At 40.6% G+C, this 19,532-nt stretch overlaps 1 protein-coding gene across 1 annotated transcript in view; it reads left to right on the plus strand.

Annotated features, from left to right (window-relative positions):
- Positions 1-19,532, plus strand: part of NDUFA10 (NADH dehydrogenase (ubiquinone) 1 alpha subcomplex, 10, 42kDa) — a 48,699-nt gene that overhangs the window by 5,677 nt on the left and 23,490 nt on the right. Inside the window, exons 2-7 of the mRNA XM_009889056.1 lie at positions 854-1,017; positions 1,639-1,854; positions 2,625-2,711; positions 6,952-7,073; positions 9,704-9,783; positions 13,571-13,625. Of these exons, the coding sequence (XP_009887358.1) occupies positions 903-1,017; positions 1,639-1,854; positions 2,625-2,711; positions 6,952-7,073; positions 9,704-9,783; positions 13,571-13,625 (675 nt within the window). The 5' untranslated portion in view covers positions 854-902. The remainder of the gene's footprint in view (positions 1-853; positions 1,018-1,638; positions 1,855-2,624; positions 2,712-6,951; positions 7,074-9,703; positions 9,784-13,570; positions 13,626-19,532) is intronic.

Here is a 19,532-nt window from a genome sequence, read left to right on the forward strand (position 1 = left end):
GGGCAGAGGCTGGGCTGGGCTGGGCTGGGCTGCTCTGCTCCGCTCCGCTCCGTAGGACGCGAGATTCCCAATGGGCGAATGCAGGGGCTTTGGAGAGGAGGTGAGATTTGAGGTAGAGGCACAAGTAAATACGTGAGACCGGAGTGTGATGACCCAGTGACCTTCAGCTTGTTAAAGTGACAGTGCAAGCAGAAGAATATTAAATAAAACCAAAATCTCACATTTTGCTCAAAAAAAAAATTTCAATATGTTGCTCAAAATAAGGATTATTTAGTTTTTACCAAAGTCTCTGCATGGCTTTGCTGAGCAGGGTTCAGTAAGGTACTGCGTTCAGCTTTACAGGCCAGGTGATTATTTTTTTCTGCCTTTGTCCAGTTGTGTAGAAAGGAAGCTATAACTCTCCTGAGAGACTGGGAGAGGGTTTAATGTTAATATATACCCAATAACAAATAAACAGACATGCAAGCAAAAGCCTACTGTTGTATCTCCCTAACACAGGGCACATCATGTGCCTGTGGCCTTCAGTAAGTTGGGGAAGTTTTGGTCATTGTGTAGATTTACAGCAGAGTTCTGGCAGAGCAGTCCTGCTTTAAACACTGAAAATTGTTTCATGGTTTCTGTCTTCTCAGCCTTGCATTTCATAAATGGCTACTCAACCTAAATACTGCTTCAGCTGCTAAGCTGAAATGGCAGTGAAACGCTGCTTTACTGTATGAAAATTCCTTGTATTAGATGTGCAAGTGCTTATCCTCCTGTGTGTTTAGAAGGTCTAAAAAAGCTGCACTTTGAGCATGCCTAGTTCAGCTAAGAAGACTAAAATATGCTAATTTCGTTGTGTTTTCTTTCAGGCAAGAATTCATATCAGCCCTGAGCAGAATTTGCAATATGGTTGGCTGGCTTATATGTTGGGAGATAGAGCTACAAAAAAGTTCACTGAATACAGCAAGGTCTTTACAGTGGATGGAAACTTATCTTCTGGGAAGGGGAAGCTTGCAAAACAAATAGCAGAAAAACTGGGTACATCTTATTTTATCTATTTATCTAATAGTTAATAGAATTTAACAGTGTAATTGTGATTCTCATGTAAAGAAAGTTAGCTCACCACACCAGCAATTCTTGACTAGCAAATTATTAGTTACGCAATGCTGCAGTTAATGTGGAAGGCTCATAGATAAGGGGAGAATAAAATGCTGGTGAGGTTTGGGATGAGGATGGGACGCTTGTCAGATCTGCGGGATACTTCTGTCGGTATGATTTGTTGTGAATGAAATTTCAGTTCTAATGAAGTCAGTTTGCTTACCGAGCTCCTAGCTCTGATAGAGTCACCGAGCACGTTTAGAGGTAGGATTTTCTGCATGGGCGTATGCAGAACATCAAGGTAATTAGAGTACTGGTGGTAAAAAGGCTCTGCTCAGAACGATAGCTCAGCTATCACTGGGGAGGTGAAAGGTGGCAATATTTCAAATTAGGGTTTGTCTGCCCTCTGTGATGTGATTGACCAAAGGATTTTGTGCTGTTTTCAAGAGTTGTTTAAAGTACAGCTGTATATCTAAATGAATTCAATAGATGTTTACTGTAAACAAAAAAAAACCCTTATTATTTTGATTGGTACTCTGTTGTGGGTTTGTTTTTTGTCAGGAATGAAATATTTCCCAGAAGCAGACATCCATTACCTAGACAGAATCACAGGAGACGGAACGCTGCTGCATGAGAAATTTAATGGTTTCTGTAATCTAGAGAGGTTTTACAATGACCCAAAATGCCCTGATGGACACTCTTATCGACTGCAAGCTTGGTTGTTTGGTAACCGTGTTTTACAGTATGCTGATGCATTGGAGCATCTGCTGACTACAGGTTAGATTTCACAGTAAATAAATTTCATTTATAAATTAACTCCCAAGTACTCCCAAGCTGTTTTGAAATGCTTTGCTAGTATCTGCATTTTAAAATGAAAGGCTCTTATATTGTTAAGCTTTTTATATTTTTCCTCCCTTAGTGAGTACAGGTTAACAGCCCATTTAGAAAACTCCCTTGTGCACTTTCTGGTAGAACAGTATCTTGTATCATTTCTAGTAAAGGAAATAATGTATCAGTTACCAAATTAATTAGTTTTAATTTGGCAATCGCTGATGATTATTTTCAGCCTTTTTAAATCTTTTCTTAGACTTAGTTCCTGATGGTGTCTTTTGTTCAGTCTTTTTCATTAATTAAATACTGTTTTGTGGTAGTATTGTTATAATTTGAGTGTCTTCTAGCGAGAAAAGATTCCCTGTACCAACACTGATTTACTTGTTGCTTGTGCCTTCATCTGTTTTGGAAAATACTTATTAAAAGATATGAATGCCGTAAAGTTTCAGACACATGTAACTGTACTCCTTAAGTATAGTAGTACTTAGCCACTGCAGTGGTAGGCACAGTAGGAGAATATATGGGTGAGACGGGCATGTTCAGCATACATATCCGGTAGGTTTGTGTGAGCCAAAACCTTGTTCTTCTCTTTTGTTTAAAATTTCTAGAAAAACATTCAGAAAATTGACCTTAAGAGCAGTACTGTCTTTAATTTTAAATGTTGCTGCTAACAGTCTCTTTAAGCCTTGTTGACTGGAACGTACTTTGAATTGCAGGACAAGGTGTGGTGATGGAACGCTCTCCTTACAGTGACTTCGTATTTCTGGATGCAATGTTTAAACAAGGCTACATCCACAAACGATGTAAGTTGCTTGCATGCGAAAGGAAGTTATTTTGCCATAACCTGTTAGAAGTGTGGTAGTACAGTTTTTTAAAAGAAGCAAAAATGCCTGCTTGGAAGATGGACTCTTAAATATTCGAGTTGTTCATAAGATGCTTAGCACCTTGCTGTTGTATGCATCAAGGACCAACCTCAAGCCATGAAACTTCTGGTTTTTCTTCAAGGCTTTGGTTCTGCTTATATGTTAAAGAGCATGTGTTCTGTGTATTGCTCGTGTCCTGTCAGCTAGAGACTCCTGTAGTTCCCTGGAAATGTGGGTGAGAATGCTAATGAAGACTAGAGGTCCTTCAGGCAGATGGTGGTCTTGCAGCATTAGGTGGAAGGTAAATAATGGGTCAGCAGGGTTTGGCTTACTTGTCTTAAATGGCCAGCTCACTTTTGAATCTCAAAGAACACAAATGTTGCTCTCGTCTTCAAGAAAGGCAAGGAGGAGGATCCAGGGAGCTACAGGCCAGTCAGCCTCAGCTTCATTTGCAGGAAGGTGATGGAGCAAATCCTCCTGGAAGCCATTTCCGAATATATGGAGAACATGAAGGTGATGGAGAATAGTCATCATAGCTTTATGAGAAGGGAGTCACATTTAAACACGTGATAGTTAGCTCCTCATAGAAGGAGTGGATGAGTGGAGAGGAATGGATATTTTTAATCTTAACTTAAGCAAGACTTTCAGTGATGTCTCTCATAACCTCCTCATTGACAAGCTGATGAAGTATGGATTAGATATGTGGGTAGTAGATTGAAAAGTGGATGAACTGCAGGGCTCAAAGGGTTGTTATCAAAAGCGCAAAGCCCAGCTGGAGGCCAATAACTAGTGGTCTATCCCAGGGGAAGATACTGCAGCTGAACCAGGTTTAAACTGGGACTGGTACTATTTAACATATTTGGCAACATGGACAGTGGGATCCAGTGCACCCTCAGCAAGGTTGCTAATGACGCCAAGCTGTGTGGAGCAGTCAACATATTGGAGGGAAGGGATGCCACCCAGAAGGACCTGGACAGGCTGGAGGGTGGGCCTGTGCAAACCTCATGAAGTTCAACAAGGCCAAGGGCAAGGTGTCCTGCATACAGGTTGGAGCAATCACAGGCAGAAATACTGGCTGGGTGGACAATGTATTGAGAGCAGCACGGAGGAGAAGGACTTGGAGGCGGTGGTTGATGAGAAGCTCAACATAAGCTGGCAATGTATGCTCACATCCCAGAAGGCCAACCACATCCTGGGTGGCATCAAAAGAAGTGTCGCCAGCAGGTCGAGGGAGCTGATTCTCCTCTTCTGCTCTGCTCTTGTGAGACCCCACCTGGAGTGCTGCGTCCAGCTCTGGAGTCTCAGGAGCTGTTGGAGAGAATCCAGAGGAGGGCCACAAAGATGATCAGAGGACTGGAGCACCTCCCCTATGAAAACAGGCTGAGAGAGTTGGGGTTCTTCAGCCTGGAGAGGAGAAGCCTTCCAGTGTCTGAAGGGGGCCTAAAAGAAAGCTAGAGAGGGACTTCTTACAAGGGCATGTAGTGATAGGACGAGGGCTTCAAACTGGAAGAGGGTAGATTTAGATTAGATATCAGGAAGAAATTTTTCACTATGAGTGTGGTGAGGCACTGGCACAGGTTACCTAGGGAAGCTGTGGGTGCCCTATCGCTGGAGGTGTTCAAGGCCAGGTTGGAAGGGACTTTGAGCAGCCCGGTCTAGTGGAAGGTGTCCCTGCCCATGGCAGAGGGGTTGGAACTAGACGATCTTTAAGGTCCCTTCCAACCCAAACCATTGTATGATTTAAAACGTGGATGACAGGACAAATCTGCAGGCTCAGCAGATTTGCAGGTAAAGCAAAGTTGGAAAGGTAATGGTTGATAACACCATGTGTCTTTGGCGCCATGGAGAAATAGCTGGATGGTAACCTCATGAAGTTTGATAAAAAGGAATGCAAAGTCCTGTACCTGGGAAGGAATAGCTGCAGGCACTGGTATATGCTGCAAGCCAACTGACTAGAAAGTAGTTTTGCAGAGGAGGACCTGGGGTTTCTGGTGAACACCAAGTTGAATGTGAGTCAGCAATGTGCCTTTGTGGCAAAGGATGCCACGAGTGTCCTGGGTGCTGCATGATCAAGAGTGTTGTCAAGGGAAGTGATTACTGAATCTGGAGTATTGTGCCCAGTTCTGGACTACTAGTTAAAGAAAGATAGGAACTTACTGGAGCGAGTCTAGCAAAGGGCCATGAAGGTCACTCAGAAACTAAAGCATCCAGTGTATGAGAAGAGACTAAGAGAGATGGGATTTTTTTGGCCTGGCGAAGAGAAGGCTTGGGGGGATATGTATAAATACCTGATGGTATTTACACATATAAATACTTGATGGGGAGTAGTATTGGATGGAACCAGTCTTTTCTCAGTGGCATCTAGAGAGAGGACAAGAGGCAAAGGGCCTTTTGTGATTCTGTGGTTTGGTGTCGTGAGTGCTGAGCTCCTGAGCAGTGTGGTGTTACTGTGCTGGTGCATTGTGGGCAGACACCTGGAATCTCCATCCCTTGGCTAGGAATCAAGCGGTTACGTGACATACACAGGAGACCAGCCACAGCCTAAACATGCAGACTTAACAGCTGAACAAAAGTTTGAAAGTCTGTAGAAAAAAACTGTAAAGCCCAGTCATCAGCTGACCCCTTAGTAAACCGCTATTTAAATTCTTCTTTCTGCCTGTTCTTAGCGAATTTGGTATTTTGGCTACTCCTGAGGTGAAGATAATTGTTTCCCTGACTGCCTTGTGTTTCTGCTGTCTTGTTTGATTTGGCTTAGATTTCAGGAGGTGTATATTTGGTTTTTAATGCCTGCTGTAAGTTGCAGCTTCTTGCTGAATGAGTTTGAGAGCTGGTTATAATGAACTACGTCTTACTGCTTTGTGTTGGCAAGGGAAACAAAGCCCAGCAACCCACAATTTATATTTAATATAAAATTCCAACAACAGCTAATGGATTATACTGAAATCCTTAAAAAGCAAACATCTTGATTTAGAGATACTGCTGACTGCTGCTTACTGTGGTGGCAAGCACAGCAGGCTTTAAATTTTTCATGAACTGTTTGAATTTGAAAGCCTGGCGCTACATTTCTAGCTAAGCTGGTGAGCCTTACTGAGGAAAGCTTCCACCTGAGCTATGTTTAATGGATCCTGTGCTATTCGTGCCACTTAAATTTGAATAGATGCTTCCCCTGAATTTGTGTGGCTTCCCAATCACCAACTATTACAGCAGATATGCTTCAGGTTATTCACATGGTAGAAGGGACCCAGTTGCACAGACCTGACCAACTCCTCTCAGATACATTTTTCTGTATGGGCAGGTGAGGTCGTCCAGTCCTGTCCTCCAAAGTGGAGTCTGGTTGTCGTGTTTTTTGGAGAGTAGATCTGTTGCTCGCATAGAGCACAGAGCTATTGAGCAACAGTAGTGCAGAGTATGCCTCCAGTACAGGTGAAGAGGGACACTGGTGTGTTGGTGACCTCTTAAACTATTTGCTTTACCTCAGTGTGATTTTGTGTATGCACTGGAAGGCAAGGCAAATGCCTGCCTGGTCCTTGGGTTTCCCCCCACAGTGGGAAATAGAGTACTTCTTTCAAAATCTTCTTGAAGCATGGAACTTTTTTTCCATTACCACCTTTGCCACACTATCATCTTTGTAGTAGGATAGGGCCATTTATTTTGTGTACGAGGCTGTGGCAGAACACAACCCCAGCCAGAGGTCCCCTCAGGTGACCTGAGTGCTGCAGTCTCTCCCCAATATTTTGAGCAGCTGTCTCTAAACAATGGAGGAAAAACCTAGGTTTCTCTAAACTTAAGTCAGAAATAAATGCCCTCTTTGGTATAACTGATGTTAGATTCTTTTATCTCAGTGCATGTAGCTTCTTAGTTTAGTTGTGTTTTATCTTCTGTTTCTGGAAGATTGTTAATTCTAAAAAATTCTAAATCCTATCTGAGGAAAAGCCTACCCTAAACTTGCTATATCAGCCAAGAAGAGGAGACTACACATAGAAAGGGGATGGGATTTATTTGCCAATAGAATGTGTTTAGCAACTGCAGGAAAAGACACTCAAGAAATGATTGCAGATTCATTACCTGATAAGTCAGAATTTTAATGCTGTTCCTATTGCAAAATGTCCTCATTTGCAAAATGTGTTCAGCTGGGCTGCCTTTAGCTCTCCAGTGTGCTTGGTTTTGCTTCTTTATACAGGTCTTGATCACTACAAGGAGATCAAAGAGATCAGCATTTGTGAATTCCTGCCGCCTCACTTGGTCATTTATATAGATGTACCTGTCCCAGAGGTGCAGAAGAGGATTCAAGAGAAAGGAGAGGTAATTTTATCTCTTGCCACTGTTACTGCCTGCTAGTGTCTGCCATTAATTACATGTGTAATTATGTGTGAGTCTGTGGGGTTTGCTGCAGAATTCTGCTTCTGAAAAGCTTCTCGTCCTCTTAGGTGTAAGAACTGTGTATTGGTGATGACTCTATGGATATTCTGGTATGCTTGCTTTAAAAAAAAAAAAAGCAAAAATTAACTTTTTTTGACCGTGTCAAAATGCTGTCATTTTTGTAATGAGAAGCTCTGTAAAAATCATCTGACCTTAAAAAATTGCCTTTGTAGCTGCTATTTCAGGAGTCATGTCTGGGTAATATGCTTGTTGTGGCATTATCAGTGCTTCCTGGGTGCCAGAAGCCCCAGCTGTCTGTGCCCTTCTCCAGTTTCCCCAGTTGACTGCTGTTTCAGATCTGAGTTGATGTTAATGTGTGGGTCACTTGTGATCAGCAAGTTCAGTAACTTCCTGAAATGAAGAAATTTACTGCTTCGTGCTGCTGTGTTAACACAGCAAACCCACCAATTTTAAACTTAAAACTGATTGTGTTGGTATTCCATGATATATAAAATCCAGGGTGCTTTCTGGCTAATCTAATATCAAGTTGATAAGAAATACAGTTCCTCCTTATCACTAGTGTAACTTCAGTTTAGTCTGAGATCATGATAGGTGACTCTTAACCTATTGTTGATCTTTTTGACAGTTGTGGGACATACTCTGAGACTTGCTCTCAAAACCCTTTGAGGGTGGCATAGTTTCTCTCCAAGATGTCTTTTTTTTAAGTCATGGTGTTGGATGCAGGCTACTGTTAAAAAGCAAAGAAAATTAACTTAATTCTGTAGTACTGTCTTCAAATTACCTCTCTCGTTATGTTAGCTCATTGGATTACTGGGTTATTGAAATATTCTTGTACCAGAAAAGCTGTAGAGTACTTTTGTATAATGACTAATCTAAATAAAGTTTTTGGTTTGGATTTTTTCTTCCCCCTTCTGTGATATTTGGACATGTGCTTGTAACTGTTCTCAGATGAGTTAGGAGGATTAAATTATGTTTACCTTGTACTTTGTTCAAATGCTAAGGAAAATTGTAGTCAAGTGAAGTATTTAACTGTGGAAAACCTGATGGATTCAAAGAAAACTTTGATTTATTACTAAAAAATTCTCAGGTCTCTTAAACGCTTGGCTATGCCTACTTCTCTCGAAGCACGTGTGTATGTTAGTGTGCTAGTAGCATTTCGTTTTGCAGTTTTCCTGCTCGTTTAAGAGGGAGGCTGATGATTACCGAAGGGAAGCGACTTGAGAGTTGTAAATGGAAGACTGCCCTTGCTGCCTCGTGATCTGCGTGGCCTGAGTTGCTTAGTCTGCTGGTCGAATGACTCTCCTCTTCTGCCCTCCAGCAGTTTAGGCCATGACTGAACATGCCTCTGTGCTTTAACGAACAAGATACTTTTGTATAGGAAAACCATAGCTTTTTTGTTTTAGCAACTTCAGTGACAGAATTAGAAGCTTCTTAATGTAACTTGGGAACCTGAGTTCTTTGCCCTTGTGAGCATAAAGGTAGGTGGCATATTTGAGACCTTCTGGCTGAAATTGCTGGTGTAATGTCCTTGGGGCAGTGGCACTGCTGAACAGTACTGCTTGTTTGGAGATGGTATTTTTGGGAATTCTGCCTTCTTGGCAGATGGAGTGTTTCACTTTTATTCAGCGTGCTGTTGTTGCAGGGCACTGGAAAAAAAGGCCTCCAGTGGGCCCAACAAGTAGAGACACAGATCCATTCAACATAATGGGCACCTTGGGTGAACATTTCAAGCAGGAAAAGTAATTTAATTTTAGGGTTGAACTGAAGGAACACATGGTAGATTATAGAAATTCCAGGCATTTTGCAAGTGTAGCATTAAATTACACTGTGCGGAAGATGGACTGTTTAACAGCAGATAGGATAACCATGAAATTTCAAAGAAAGATTTTGGAGTGGGTGGTTGTAGTGGATGGTTGCCCATGCACTTGTCTGAAACTGTGGAAACGGATGCGTGTTGGCCCGTCGTTGAAAAGGCAGACTTGGACAATCTTCTCATATTTTCTGGATGATTATGTATAACTTCCTTGAATGTGCAGGTAGGTAGGATTGATCAGCCCTTGGAATGCTAATCTTTTTGATGCTGTTGTTGTATTGTTCTCTTAGTTTATGCAGACTTAGAGAGAATCAGCTGATTCCTGTAACAAACTGAAATAATTGGAAGAAAGTTTTTTCACTTTTACATTCTTCTGTTTAACCGGCCTTTCCCTTTCTTTCTAGATACCCTAGTGTATCAGAAAAATCTTATTCATATGGATAATCATTAAAACCATGGACATAATAGTACAGGGCAAGGCAGTGATTAGTGCAGACTGACTTGTTTGTTAGAGTACTCTAGATATTTAATGCTACGTAAGAAATTCTAAACACTCCAAATGTCTTAATTCTGAAACTTTCATTAATGTGTATGTGGTTCACTTGGGTGTTTGACTGCTAATACAAGAATGGGCTCTTGGCAGATGGTGTAGCAGCACCTTCTGCTTAGGCTGGAATCTGCGCTGGTGGGGAAAAGAAAGAAAACTCATTTCACAACATTGTCTTCTGTTTGGTTTTAGCCATATGAGAAAAAGGTGTCACCTTTGTATCTCCAGAACATTGAGGATGCTTACAAGAAAACCTTCTTGCCAGAGATCAGGTTAGCAAGCCAAAATGTTTTGTCTGTTAAATCTTTGAGTAAAAATGTGTGCAAATCCTAAAATCTCTGCTAATACAAGCAAATAAAATCATGTAGTATGAGAAATCCTCCTTGTGCTATGTGGTACAATATTATGTCCTAATGATGGGATATTGCATCCATGGCATAACAACTATGTATACTTGTGTGTAATTACCACTGGTATCTGAGAAGCCTGATGCCAGTGTTAGAGTACTGGAAGATTAAAAAGTAAGTATTTTTAGGTGTGAACTTTATAAAGCAATGTTTTTTGACTCTTAACAGATTCACAGTGAGTGGAGTGTTGTACAATATTAAATTCATTGGATTTCATTAACTGACCTACCTAAAATGTTGCAAAGCTAGTAACCCTGATATGCAGTATGTTTTTTCATCCTGGTGTCCTGGGGCATTGCAATTTGCTGTCATGGAGTCAGATACAGGGAAGCATAAACTTTTTCATATTTAAAAGAGCACTTCAGGAGCAAAGCCAGGAATCTGGTCTGTTTGCTCTGCAAAAACAAGTTCTGTCTCCCGTGCTGACAGTGTTCTGTATGTGGTTGTTGTCGACATCTTTGCTTTTCTTTGTTAGCTTGCAGCAGTGGTTGGAGTGCTTCTCTTGGAGTGATGTCCAGAATGCCATAGCTATAGCTGTGTGTTTGTGTGACCTGACGAGAGTGTGATGTGATACGAACTTTTCTCAGGCCTTTTAGATAGTTTGGAATTTTTCTCTCCTAAAAACTCCTTTCATTTGTCATAGCTTTGGCTAGTTTCTTGATAGTGGTATGGAGGGAGAGGAGAAAGGCTTTCAGGTAAGGGAATCTTTCCCTTTTCTAGTTCTGTTTCTCCACCTCATGAGGCATACATCTGATAGCCTTCCACATTTTGAAAGGATTTGGTGGACGACTTAGTGCTGGTAAATAAAGACTGCACTGCGACCTGCTCTGAGAGACTAAAGGTGCTCTTCTCTGGGATCCCCTGGCTTTCTCTAGCTGGGAAGCAAGAATGTGTGCACTTTAAACTTGAGATGAGACTATTATAGTTTGCCAGCTATCCTCATTCTTATAAAAGAGCTCTATCAAAAATCAAATTGTCCTAAAAATTTTGCACATGAATGTAAGCAGTCTTGGTCTATAAACAAATAGCTTTCTGGAAGGGAAACTCTTAAGGGTCACAGAGCCAGGCCTACTTTATATCAAAACAATCTGTAATTGTGCAAGGTTTGGTGTGTGCATGAGGCTGATTGAGTTGCATTTAATTCAAAGTAGATCTTCAGGTATATTGTAGCCTGCTTGTTTCCCCTTGCTTTCTTGCTCCACCTCCCAGGGTAAATCAGCGTAATTGCACTGTCAGCAATTGAACTGAGTAACTTCATATTAGGCTTGTCATTAATACAGGTCAGAAGTTGTTGGTGCAATATGTGGTCAGCTGCATCCCAGTACATCCCCCACATGGACCTCTGAAGGAAACAGGGGCTAAGGATGGAAAGGGAGGGTGGATAGCCATGGGACTGTCATCCCCCTGAGGGCAGAACTGTTTTTAATTTACTGGTGAGGAGAAAAAATGCTGCTTGTTCTTTGGATCAAATCGAGACCCAGAAATATACTGTGGTGTTTAGTGAGGCTAAATCCTAGACCTGGTCTTTTCAACGTTTTCCCCTTTGTCTGTACATGGTCAGTACACTTGTTAAGCAAGCACCCTCTGGTTGGCATCTTCATCAGCGGATGGGCTTGCAATAGCTTGTCAGATCAATCTTTGTGCTTGGGTCTGAAGAAGAATGTCTCTGTCCCCTTGTGAAATGTGTGAAATGTATGAATGTGTGAAAGTTCAGCTTTGCGCATCTCTGGACCTCACTGATGGCTTGTGTATCGGATAAACGTACAGAAGCTTCAACCGTCTAATTGTTTGCTGGCTTGCAAAGTGATGCAGTGAACTATATTCAAGCCTGGTTGTTATTCTGCAGGCAGACTAAGTGTTTCATCCCCTGACTCTTGAGGATGATCAAAATCTGGTTTGAACAGGCTAAAAAGTTACAGACTTTTGAACAAACTCCTCCATACTTTCCATGTTCATGCTTATGTTTGCTTGGTCTCTTGCTTTTCTTGAAATGCAGCAGGAAAATAGACTAGTATGTTACTTAGCAAAATTCCTGTTACCTTGTTCCATTTAATTGGAGCAACTTGATGCTACTTGAAGTGGCATGTTTTATAGTGGATATTTGGCTATCTTAAAATTCGTGCTTCCTTTCTAGTCTGATGTGTTTATGAACGTCTTTTTAATGTTTCTTTTGATGGTGATTTGTGAGCCTGGTGCAGTGGCAGGTACTACCTCGTGATTTTGAACAGGCAGCTTTTGTTTTTTGCTTGATTTTTCTTTTCCTGGACCAAAGCCCTAAGACTGCTAATGTTCTCTTTCATATCCAATACTGCTTCCACTGAACAGCTGTTTTCTCTTAATGAGAGCTCTAATAATCTGTAGAGTATCAAGTGATTTGATCTGCATGGTTAATGCAATTGCCAGTATAAGAATCTAGTGAAATCGGACCTCTCAGTTTGATTACTGATGGTTGATATTGCAGATGTGAGTTTGCGTGCTACGCTGTCATAGCAGCTGCCTTTGAAAGGAGGCCATGTATGTTTTTTCTGTGCCTGAAGAGTCATGTTAGGCTTTCTGCTTTGTTCTCAAGTTGAGAACAAACTCTTTTAAGTAGTTCCCCTACTAGCAGCACCAGTTGAGTGGCTGACTGTAAGAGCTTGGGGGTTCATAGGAATAAAAGGCATTTTATAACGGAACTTTTTTACCAGAGGTGTTTTGACTGACCAGTGTTCATGCAGACCAGGAACTAGTTTGGACTGCTGCAGTTACAAGTTATTTTGATAATGTGACTTCTTAAAGCGACTTAGACTGATAGCCTTAATGCTGATAAAACTGGGAAATAGTTGTGCTGAGCAAAAAGCCTGCAAATTCTTCTTGATGCTCTTCAGCTTTGCTGTGTGTTGTTTGATATACTGTGGATGTTGGGCATACATTTTATTTTTTCCTAAGGTTTTGTTAGCTAAAGGAAAGGTCTTCCAAGGCAGCTGGAGCAGATTTGGGAATAACTTACTGAGGGTGGCTCTGCGTATGTAGTAGTGAAATGTGTTATATAATTATATAGGAACTCCTATCATGGCCCTGCTCTGTGAGTGACTTTTCTATGAAGGCTGTTGTATCAGTAAGAAAATCTTGTAACCAGGAAGCTGTTACCTGTGTTAGATGTTTTTATACTTACAGACCCTGCTGCCTGTGTTGTATTGGTTCAGTTAGCTCAGTCTTAGTAAATAATGATGAATGAATGTATTCTTCTCTTAAAAATTACCCACAGGTATTAACATACTTGTAAAAAGGAAGGTCTACTGAAGTTCTGGGTTAGACTGGCTGAAAATTTCACTTGGCTTCAAATAGATTGGGAAATGGTAATTGATAGAAGTATTCACATTAGAGAAATGGAAACAAATTCATAGGTGGGATTTTTTTTTTTAAAACTGAAATTATGTAGATACCATAGGGCATTTACCCTTTAAAAACAATTTTCCACCAGGAAAGAAGCAACTTACAGGTCTAATAGGAATTCTATTACAAGAACTCTGTAAGCATTCTAAAAAATTGTAATGATTTTCATTCTCTGTTTGTGCCTTTTAACTTGATTTCTGCTTTATTTGGGAGCAGAGGGGAGAGGATGAGTATAACAGTTGTATCGGGGAATTCATTTTTTTTTTCTTCTTTGCAGCGAGACCAGTGAAGTTTTGCAGTACACAGCAACTGAGGCAGAGGATGTGGAGAAGGTAAGAGTTTGCTGCATATATTGATTTTCTTTTTTTATTTTCTTTTTAAACTTCCAAAACTGCAATGTAAAGAGAACACGTTGTCCTTAGGTTACTTAATGAATTTAGTGTTTGTTGCTGTGGGAAAGATCTGGGCTTGGTCTGTACTGAAATATTTTGATGAGCAAGTGTCATTTTGTTAGGAGAGTGGAAATCTCACCCCCCATCCCTTTTGCTAAGATACCTGGCTGGCTGAGTGAGCAAAGGCCCCTGTAGGCCACATAATTATCACTAATAATTTTTTTAATGTCTTTTGTCTGATGTAACTTAGGGTGGGTATTTCCAAATTTGGTTTGTTTTTCCAAGCAAATCCTGTGAGTGAGGTGGAAGCAGCATATCCTGAGTCCTTGCTGGGTTGTGCAGTGTTTGACTGTTCAGTCAGCATCCCTGTTTGAAGTGTCTGGTGGGATGGGCAAGGCTCTGCATAGCTCAGTTTGGGAACTAGTGACGTTAACCAAGAGGTAAGTCACCCCCAGCATACAGCTGAGACTTTGTCTGTCTCTGGCTTTTGCCATTGTGCAGCTTCCCATGATCCAGGTTGGTGCACAGGTTCCTATCTAATAAAATAGTTGTTTTCTAAAATCTAGTAATTTTTTGCTTATAGCAAAGAGCTGGATAAGCAGAGCTGTTGTAAGCTTTGTAACCCTAGGTTATTCATCTGTATGAATTAGCATGTGGTGTCTAAACTGCAATTTTTCCTCTGAATGGTTTTGCCAGACATGTTAGCCCTCAAGCAAGCCAGATAAATTGCCTTCTCATTGATAGAAATAAACCTTCTCTTATGTGACAGGATTAATGTGAGATCACTGCTTCCTCCTACTCAACCGTGATATTTTCTGGAGTAGGTGTAATAAATTTGCCTTAATTCAGCAAATGTTCGTGCTCATGGAGCATTACTAGTGGGATAACAGAAGCCTTTTTCTTCCCCATTGTTAACTTTTCTCTGTAGCTGCTGTCTCCTGTTGGAAAGACCAGCAAGGTTTTTGTAATTCTGGACAGGTTGTAGTGGGCGCATTTCAGTTTTAGGGGTGAAAGTTACGTGGGGAATCCCCCAAAGCTCACTTGAATTCTGTAGTAGCAATAAGGATCTTAGCTGCACTAAAAATATATTTTCAGATATGTCTTGCCAATTTTAAAATTTTCATCATCTGTTTCTTGTTTGAAAGCTCTGATAATCCTTCTAGAGTCCACTTAATGCTCTTCTTGCATCTGTTAGAGGGGAAAAGAAATATGAGGCTGGTTGTATTGCATTTTGCTTTAAGAAATAGGTCCAGACCTTTACACAGCAGTATGTGATTAATTCCTAAAGCATCTGAGAAGACAGAAGTGGCAGGGTGATTACTTTGTTTGAGATGGAAAACTTAGTAGTTTAGCGAAGCGGAGAAGTTTGGGAAAGTGTAACAGGCTTTCCCAAAACAGATGCAAAAGAAAAACAATTGTTTCGGTACAGCAGCACTTGTCCACCCACCTGCACTATATAGGACGTTCAGCGGGTAGCATACCATCTTACTGCAGAGGTTTGCGCGTAGTTTTCTGGGAGCGCTTCTGTCTTGCGTGGGACACACCTTAGAGCCTTTCCTAGGTAAGCCTCCAAGTCAATGGTTAATTAAGCATCCTTAAGCCCAACATTGGCGTTCATAGCAAGGAAGGTTTCTAACTGCTGCTTACTGCCTTTGTAGAGTTTTGGTGGTTTTTTTTTTTTTAATTAAAAAAAAAGCATATTTGAATGTTTCTATGTGTTTCAGGAGGCAGCCTGTTACTGGTGCGCTCACTCGCTGATGGACTGGGCTTGACTGGGATCAAGTTAATTTTCTTTGCAAGAGCCCATACAGTGCTGTGTGTTAGATCTCACCAAACAGTGTTGATAATGCACCAGTATTTTAGCTGTTGCTGAGCAGTGCTTGTGCAGCATCAAGGCTGTCTCTGTTTCTCACTCTGCCCCCTGCGATTAGGCTGGGGTGTGCAAGAATTTGGGAGGGGACACATCTAGGACGCCTCACCTGGACTGATCAAAGGGATATTCCACACCACATAACATCACAGTTAGCAATAAAACTGGGGGAAGGTGATTTCCAAACCAGCAGTTGCGGAGAGCAATCCTGGGAACAAGGGGCTGGAAAATCTCCTGGATCTTTGAGCTTTGTTCCTGCTGTTGGAGTTGGTGATGAATCTGTTTCAGTTGAAGTCTGCAGTAAACTCTTCTATCTTAAGCCTGACTTTGTTCAGAGGAAGGAAGTGTGGATTTTAGTTGGCCTTGTACGTAACAATAGCCTGCACCTAATATCGTCCTGTTCCCATGCAAAAGCTTTGTGAAGCAGAAAATACTGATAAGGACTTTCCTGGTCCTAAAAATTTAGCCCCTGTTCGCTTCATTGCTGTGCGTTTTTAGGCCTTTTAGTTCCCTTTGTGAGAATATGGTTGTGCACCACATTTTGAGTCCTGCCTTGTCATGACTGGATTTCTGGTCACTCATGCACTTGATAATAGAGGTTATCATTATTAACCAGTAGACTTGTGAGGCAATTTGAGCTTTTATCCACAAAAAGGGCTGGTGGCTTCAGTGTGACAGGTAAATAAAGTTCACTGTGAAATCACATTTCAAGGAGGCAACTGCTTGCATTTGGACTACTGCAAAATTTCTAAAAATCTCTGAAAATGAGGTGGTTTTGTAAGCTTCAAAAAAACTGAAGACCTTTCCCGTTGTTCTGAGATCAGCTGGTTTTATGCAGATAGCTACCTGCAACCTTCACCAGCTGACAGTTCTGACGTATCATTTTCAGGAACGGAAAAAATTACTGAAGAGAGTAAACCGTCAGATTTTGTTTTAGTCCTGAAATTACTGTTTCCAAATAGCTCTTGAATCTCTGAGGTTTCAGTTTTGTGAGTACCCCTGTGAAAAATCAATAGCACAGCCTCATTGTTCTCATGTGCATAAAAATTAAAGTATCACTTTAGTGCTAGCAAGATAGGGGTGTCCTTGCCTCTGTGGTAGGCAAAGTATATAGCAGCTGGAAGGCACTCCTTGTCAAAGTTCGCACTCTTGCAGCCACAGTGAAGATTCAGCTTTGCAGTGAGAAGCATCCTCTGTGGCAATAAGGATCACATCCCAGGAATAATAATTTCTCTGTCATGTTTTTAGATTATTGGGTTATTTGAGGGACAAAAGTAATGAAATGGGAAGAAGGTGAAATGAAAAAAAAAAACAACAAGGTCAGGGTGTGGATGAGAATATTGAGCAATTATAGTTAGTTTTTCAGGGTATCATAAAAGAAAGGATAAGATCTGAGAACCATGATGTTTCAAGAAGGTGGCCATGGGTGTTTGGTAGAAGAAATAAGAGAAAGTTGGGATGGAGGGGTTATTTGCTTGTTATCTCCTTTTCCCTCTCTGAGCGTGTCTTGAAGTGGTCGTTTCTTCCCTAGTTTTTTTTGGTTTTTGTAGTAAAACCTATTGCTGGAGATCTTATTTTAATCCTTTAAGTCAAGGTTTATAGTCAGTCTAAAGTTCTTATTGCTCAAGTAGAAAGTCTACCAAGCTCAGCAATCTTGTCATCGCTGTGTATAAGGTCATCAGTATGCACTGATACAGTTTTTAACTGGGTTCGACAAACCTGGACTAGAAGAAGGATTATTATTTTGAAGTCAAAGTACAGGATGGTATCATTTTCACTGTTAGATGGTTTGATACTCTTTCTACTTCAAAGAATAAAGTTGTTTTTTTCCCTTTCTGTTCAGATTCAGTTTACATTTGGAATGAAATAGTTGAAATTTGGAAATAAGGGTTGGCAGGAGGGATTTGGTTTTGGCTTGTAGTGTGTTTGTTTACAGAGGTGTGTCCTGGTGTTAGATAGCAATGTTTTACTGTTGGCTAGCTTCATTCTACAGATTATTTGGTGTCTGATTTGGGAAATTAATTTTCTTATGACTTTATAGTTTAATGGCTTTTGGTTTGCTCATAGCAGACATACACAACTTAAAAATTACTTTTGTTTCTGAAATGTATTTTAAAAAGATAAGTTGAGGTTTCATATTGTAATTAACATTGGTTGTAGTGGCTAAAGCAGTATTAAGTGCTGAAATGAGCTTTTTTAGGGTGTTTCAGACTGCTTTTACATGAGGATAAAACTGGGATTAAAAAGTTAGCTAATGTTTGTTAAATTATTTTTTTTTTTAAAGCCCTGGATATTAAAAAAGGATAGAACGGAAATAAAGTAAGAACTTAATCAAAATAGTTTCATTTTCTCTGTGCTTATGAATAGTGTTTTGTATTATGTGTCAATTTTATTCAGCATCACCAGCTTGCGTAAACTGGAGAAGATGGGAGGCTGCTGACAGACCAGCTTTGTGCCGCGTCCTTTGCCAGTGCAGAAGTGAAAGGCTCTAGAGCTAGCCTACATGAGTTTTTCAGTTGTAGGTGCTGTGTGTGAGCTGAGCTCATTCCTGCAAGCTGTGTTCTGAACTCTGTAGGCCTGCATTGCTCCTTGTTTCCATCTCTTACTTAAAGAAATAACAAGTGAGGAAGGAGTTTGGGGAGAAGTCAGATGACAGAGCTACCTGTTGGGGTTTGGTGTCTTCGTCCCTAGAAACAATACGAATAAGAACAGTGTCACCTGCTGCCTGCCACTGTCCCACCTCTTCCAGTAACAGCACTCACCAGATCACTGTGAAACAAGCCTAGAAATTGTAAGCTGTTCATATTGGCTTAGTTGCAAAGATTACAGAAAGGGACCTCATGATTGAAAACTGCTTTTTCTAAATCCTACCGTGCTCTGCAGTATATTAAGACCTTATCTCTCCTGGACATTATTACAAGTTGTGCTGCAATCAGGTTTAAATCATTCATTTGCTGCTACTCCCCACGGGGTGCCAGAGCATTCCTTATAAATTAAGAAGCTGCTCTGCCTGGTGAGGAGGCTGATACCATTGTTAACGAGCTGCTGGGAGACATATCTTCTGATATGATACTAAGAGTGTGCAAAACTAATTTGGATACAGATTTCTTTTTTCCCCGCAACATATTCTGAGCCCTATTGAGCTATTAGTCCTGTCATCTGCCATAGAGGGGAGTTTCCAAAGTTTTGCTGTGGAGTAGAGAAATAATTGCTTTTGCATAGCTAATGGGAAGGATGGTTAAGGTTCAGCTTCTAAATTAAATAATTAAAATCAATAATGGATATTTGAACTAAGTTCCCATACATTCCTCTTCCTCTTTACGTCATTCAATGCTTATCTCAGGGGGCTGTTAAGGCAGTTTCTAAATACAATTTTGAAAACTTCTAAATGTCTGTGTTACAGATTTCTGTAATGTTTTTTGAAGATTGAAATATCTTTCCATCAACAGGTGGATTTATCGACTTTTTTCCTTTATGTGAAAAGTAGGTTTCCTGTGCTCACAGCTACAGTATCTGGTTTGCCAACTTTGCCTCTTTGGAAGAGATCAAAAATGGTTAAAGAGCATCTAAACTTGCTTGAAGTTTTAAATACGCTTTGGTGATGTCATGTCAACCATATTTTTTTTAAGTCTATCAGCAAAATTAATCTTTAAGAAATATAAATGCCTCAAGGAAAATGATCATGCGGTCATATCTCTAAGCCATTATTTCTTACCATAAAAACATAATACTGGTAACAAAGTGGACCTTTATAGTCAAAGCTAATTTGTAATAGCACTTTTTTATTGCCTTCTAAGTGGTAACAGATAGGATTTAGTGTTTGCTGTGATTGCAGGGAATAATTATAATGCATTTAATGTACAGTAAAGAGTAGAAGTATTTTTCACTTATTATTCTATCACTCACTTTATTACTGGCATCTACTTACTTGTTGTCAATGGATCAACAGTGTGTCATCAGGATTTTGGTTCTGACCT

The sequence above is a fragment of the Charadrius vociferus genome, unplaced genomic scaffold (genome assembly GCF_000708025.1).
Source record: "Charadrius vociferus isolate BGI_N301 unplaced genomic scaffold, ASM70802v2 scaffold361, whole genome shotgun sequence".
In the NCBI taxonomy this organism is placed as follows: Eukaryota; Metazoa; Chordata; class Aves; order Charadriiformes; family Charadriidae; genus Charadrius; species Charadrius vociferus.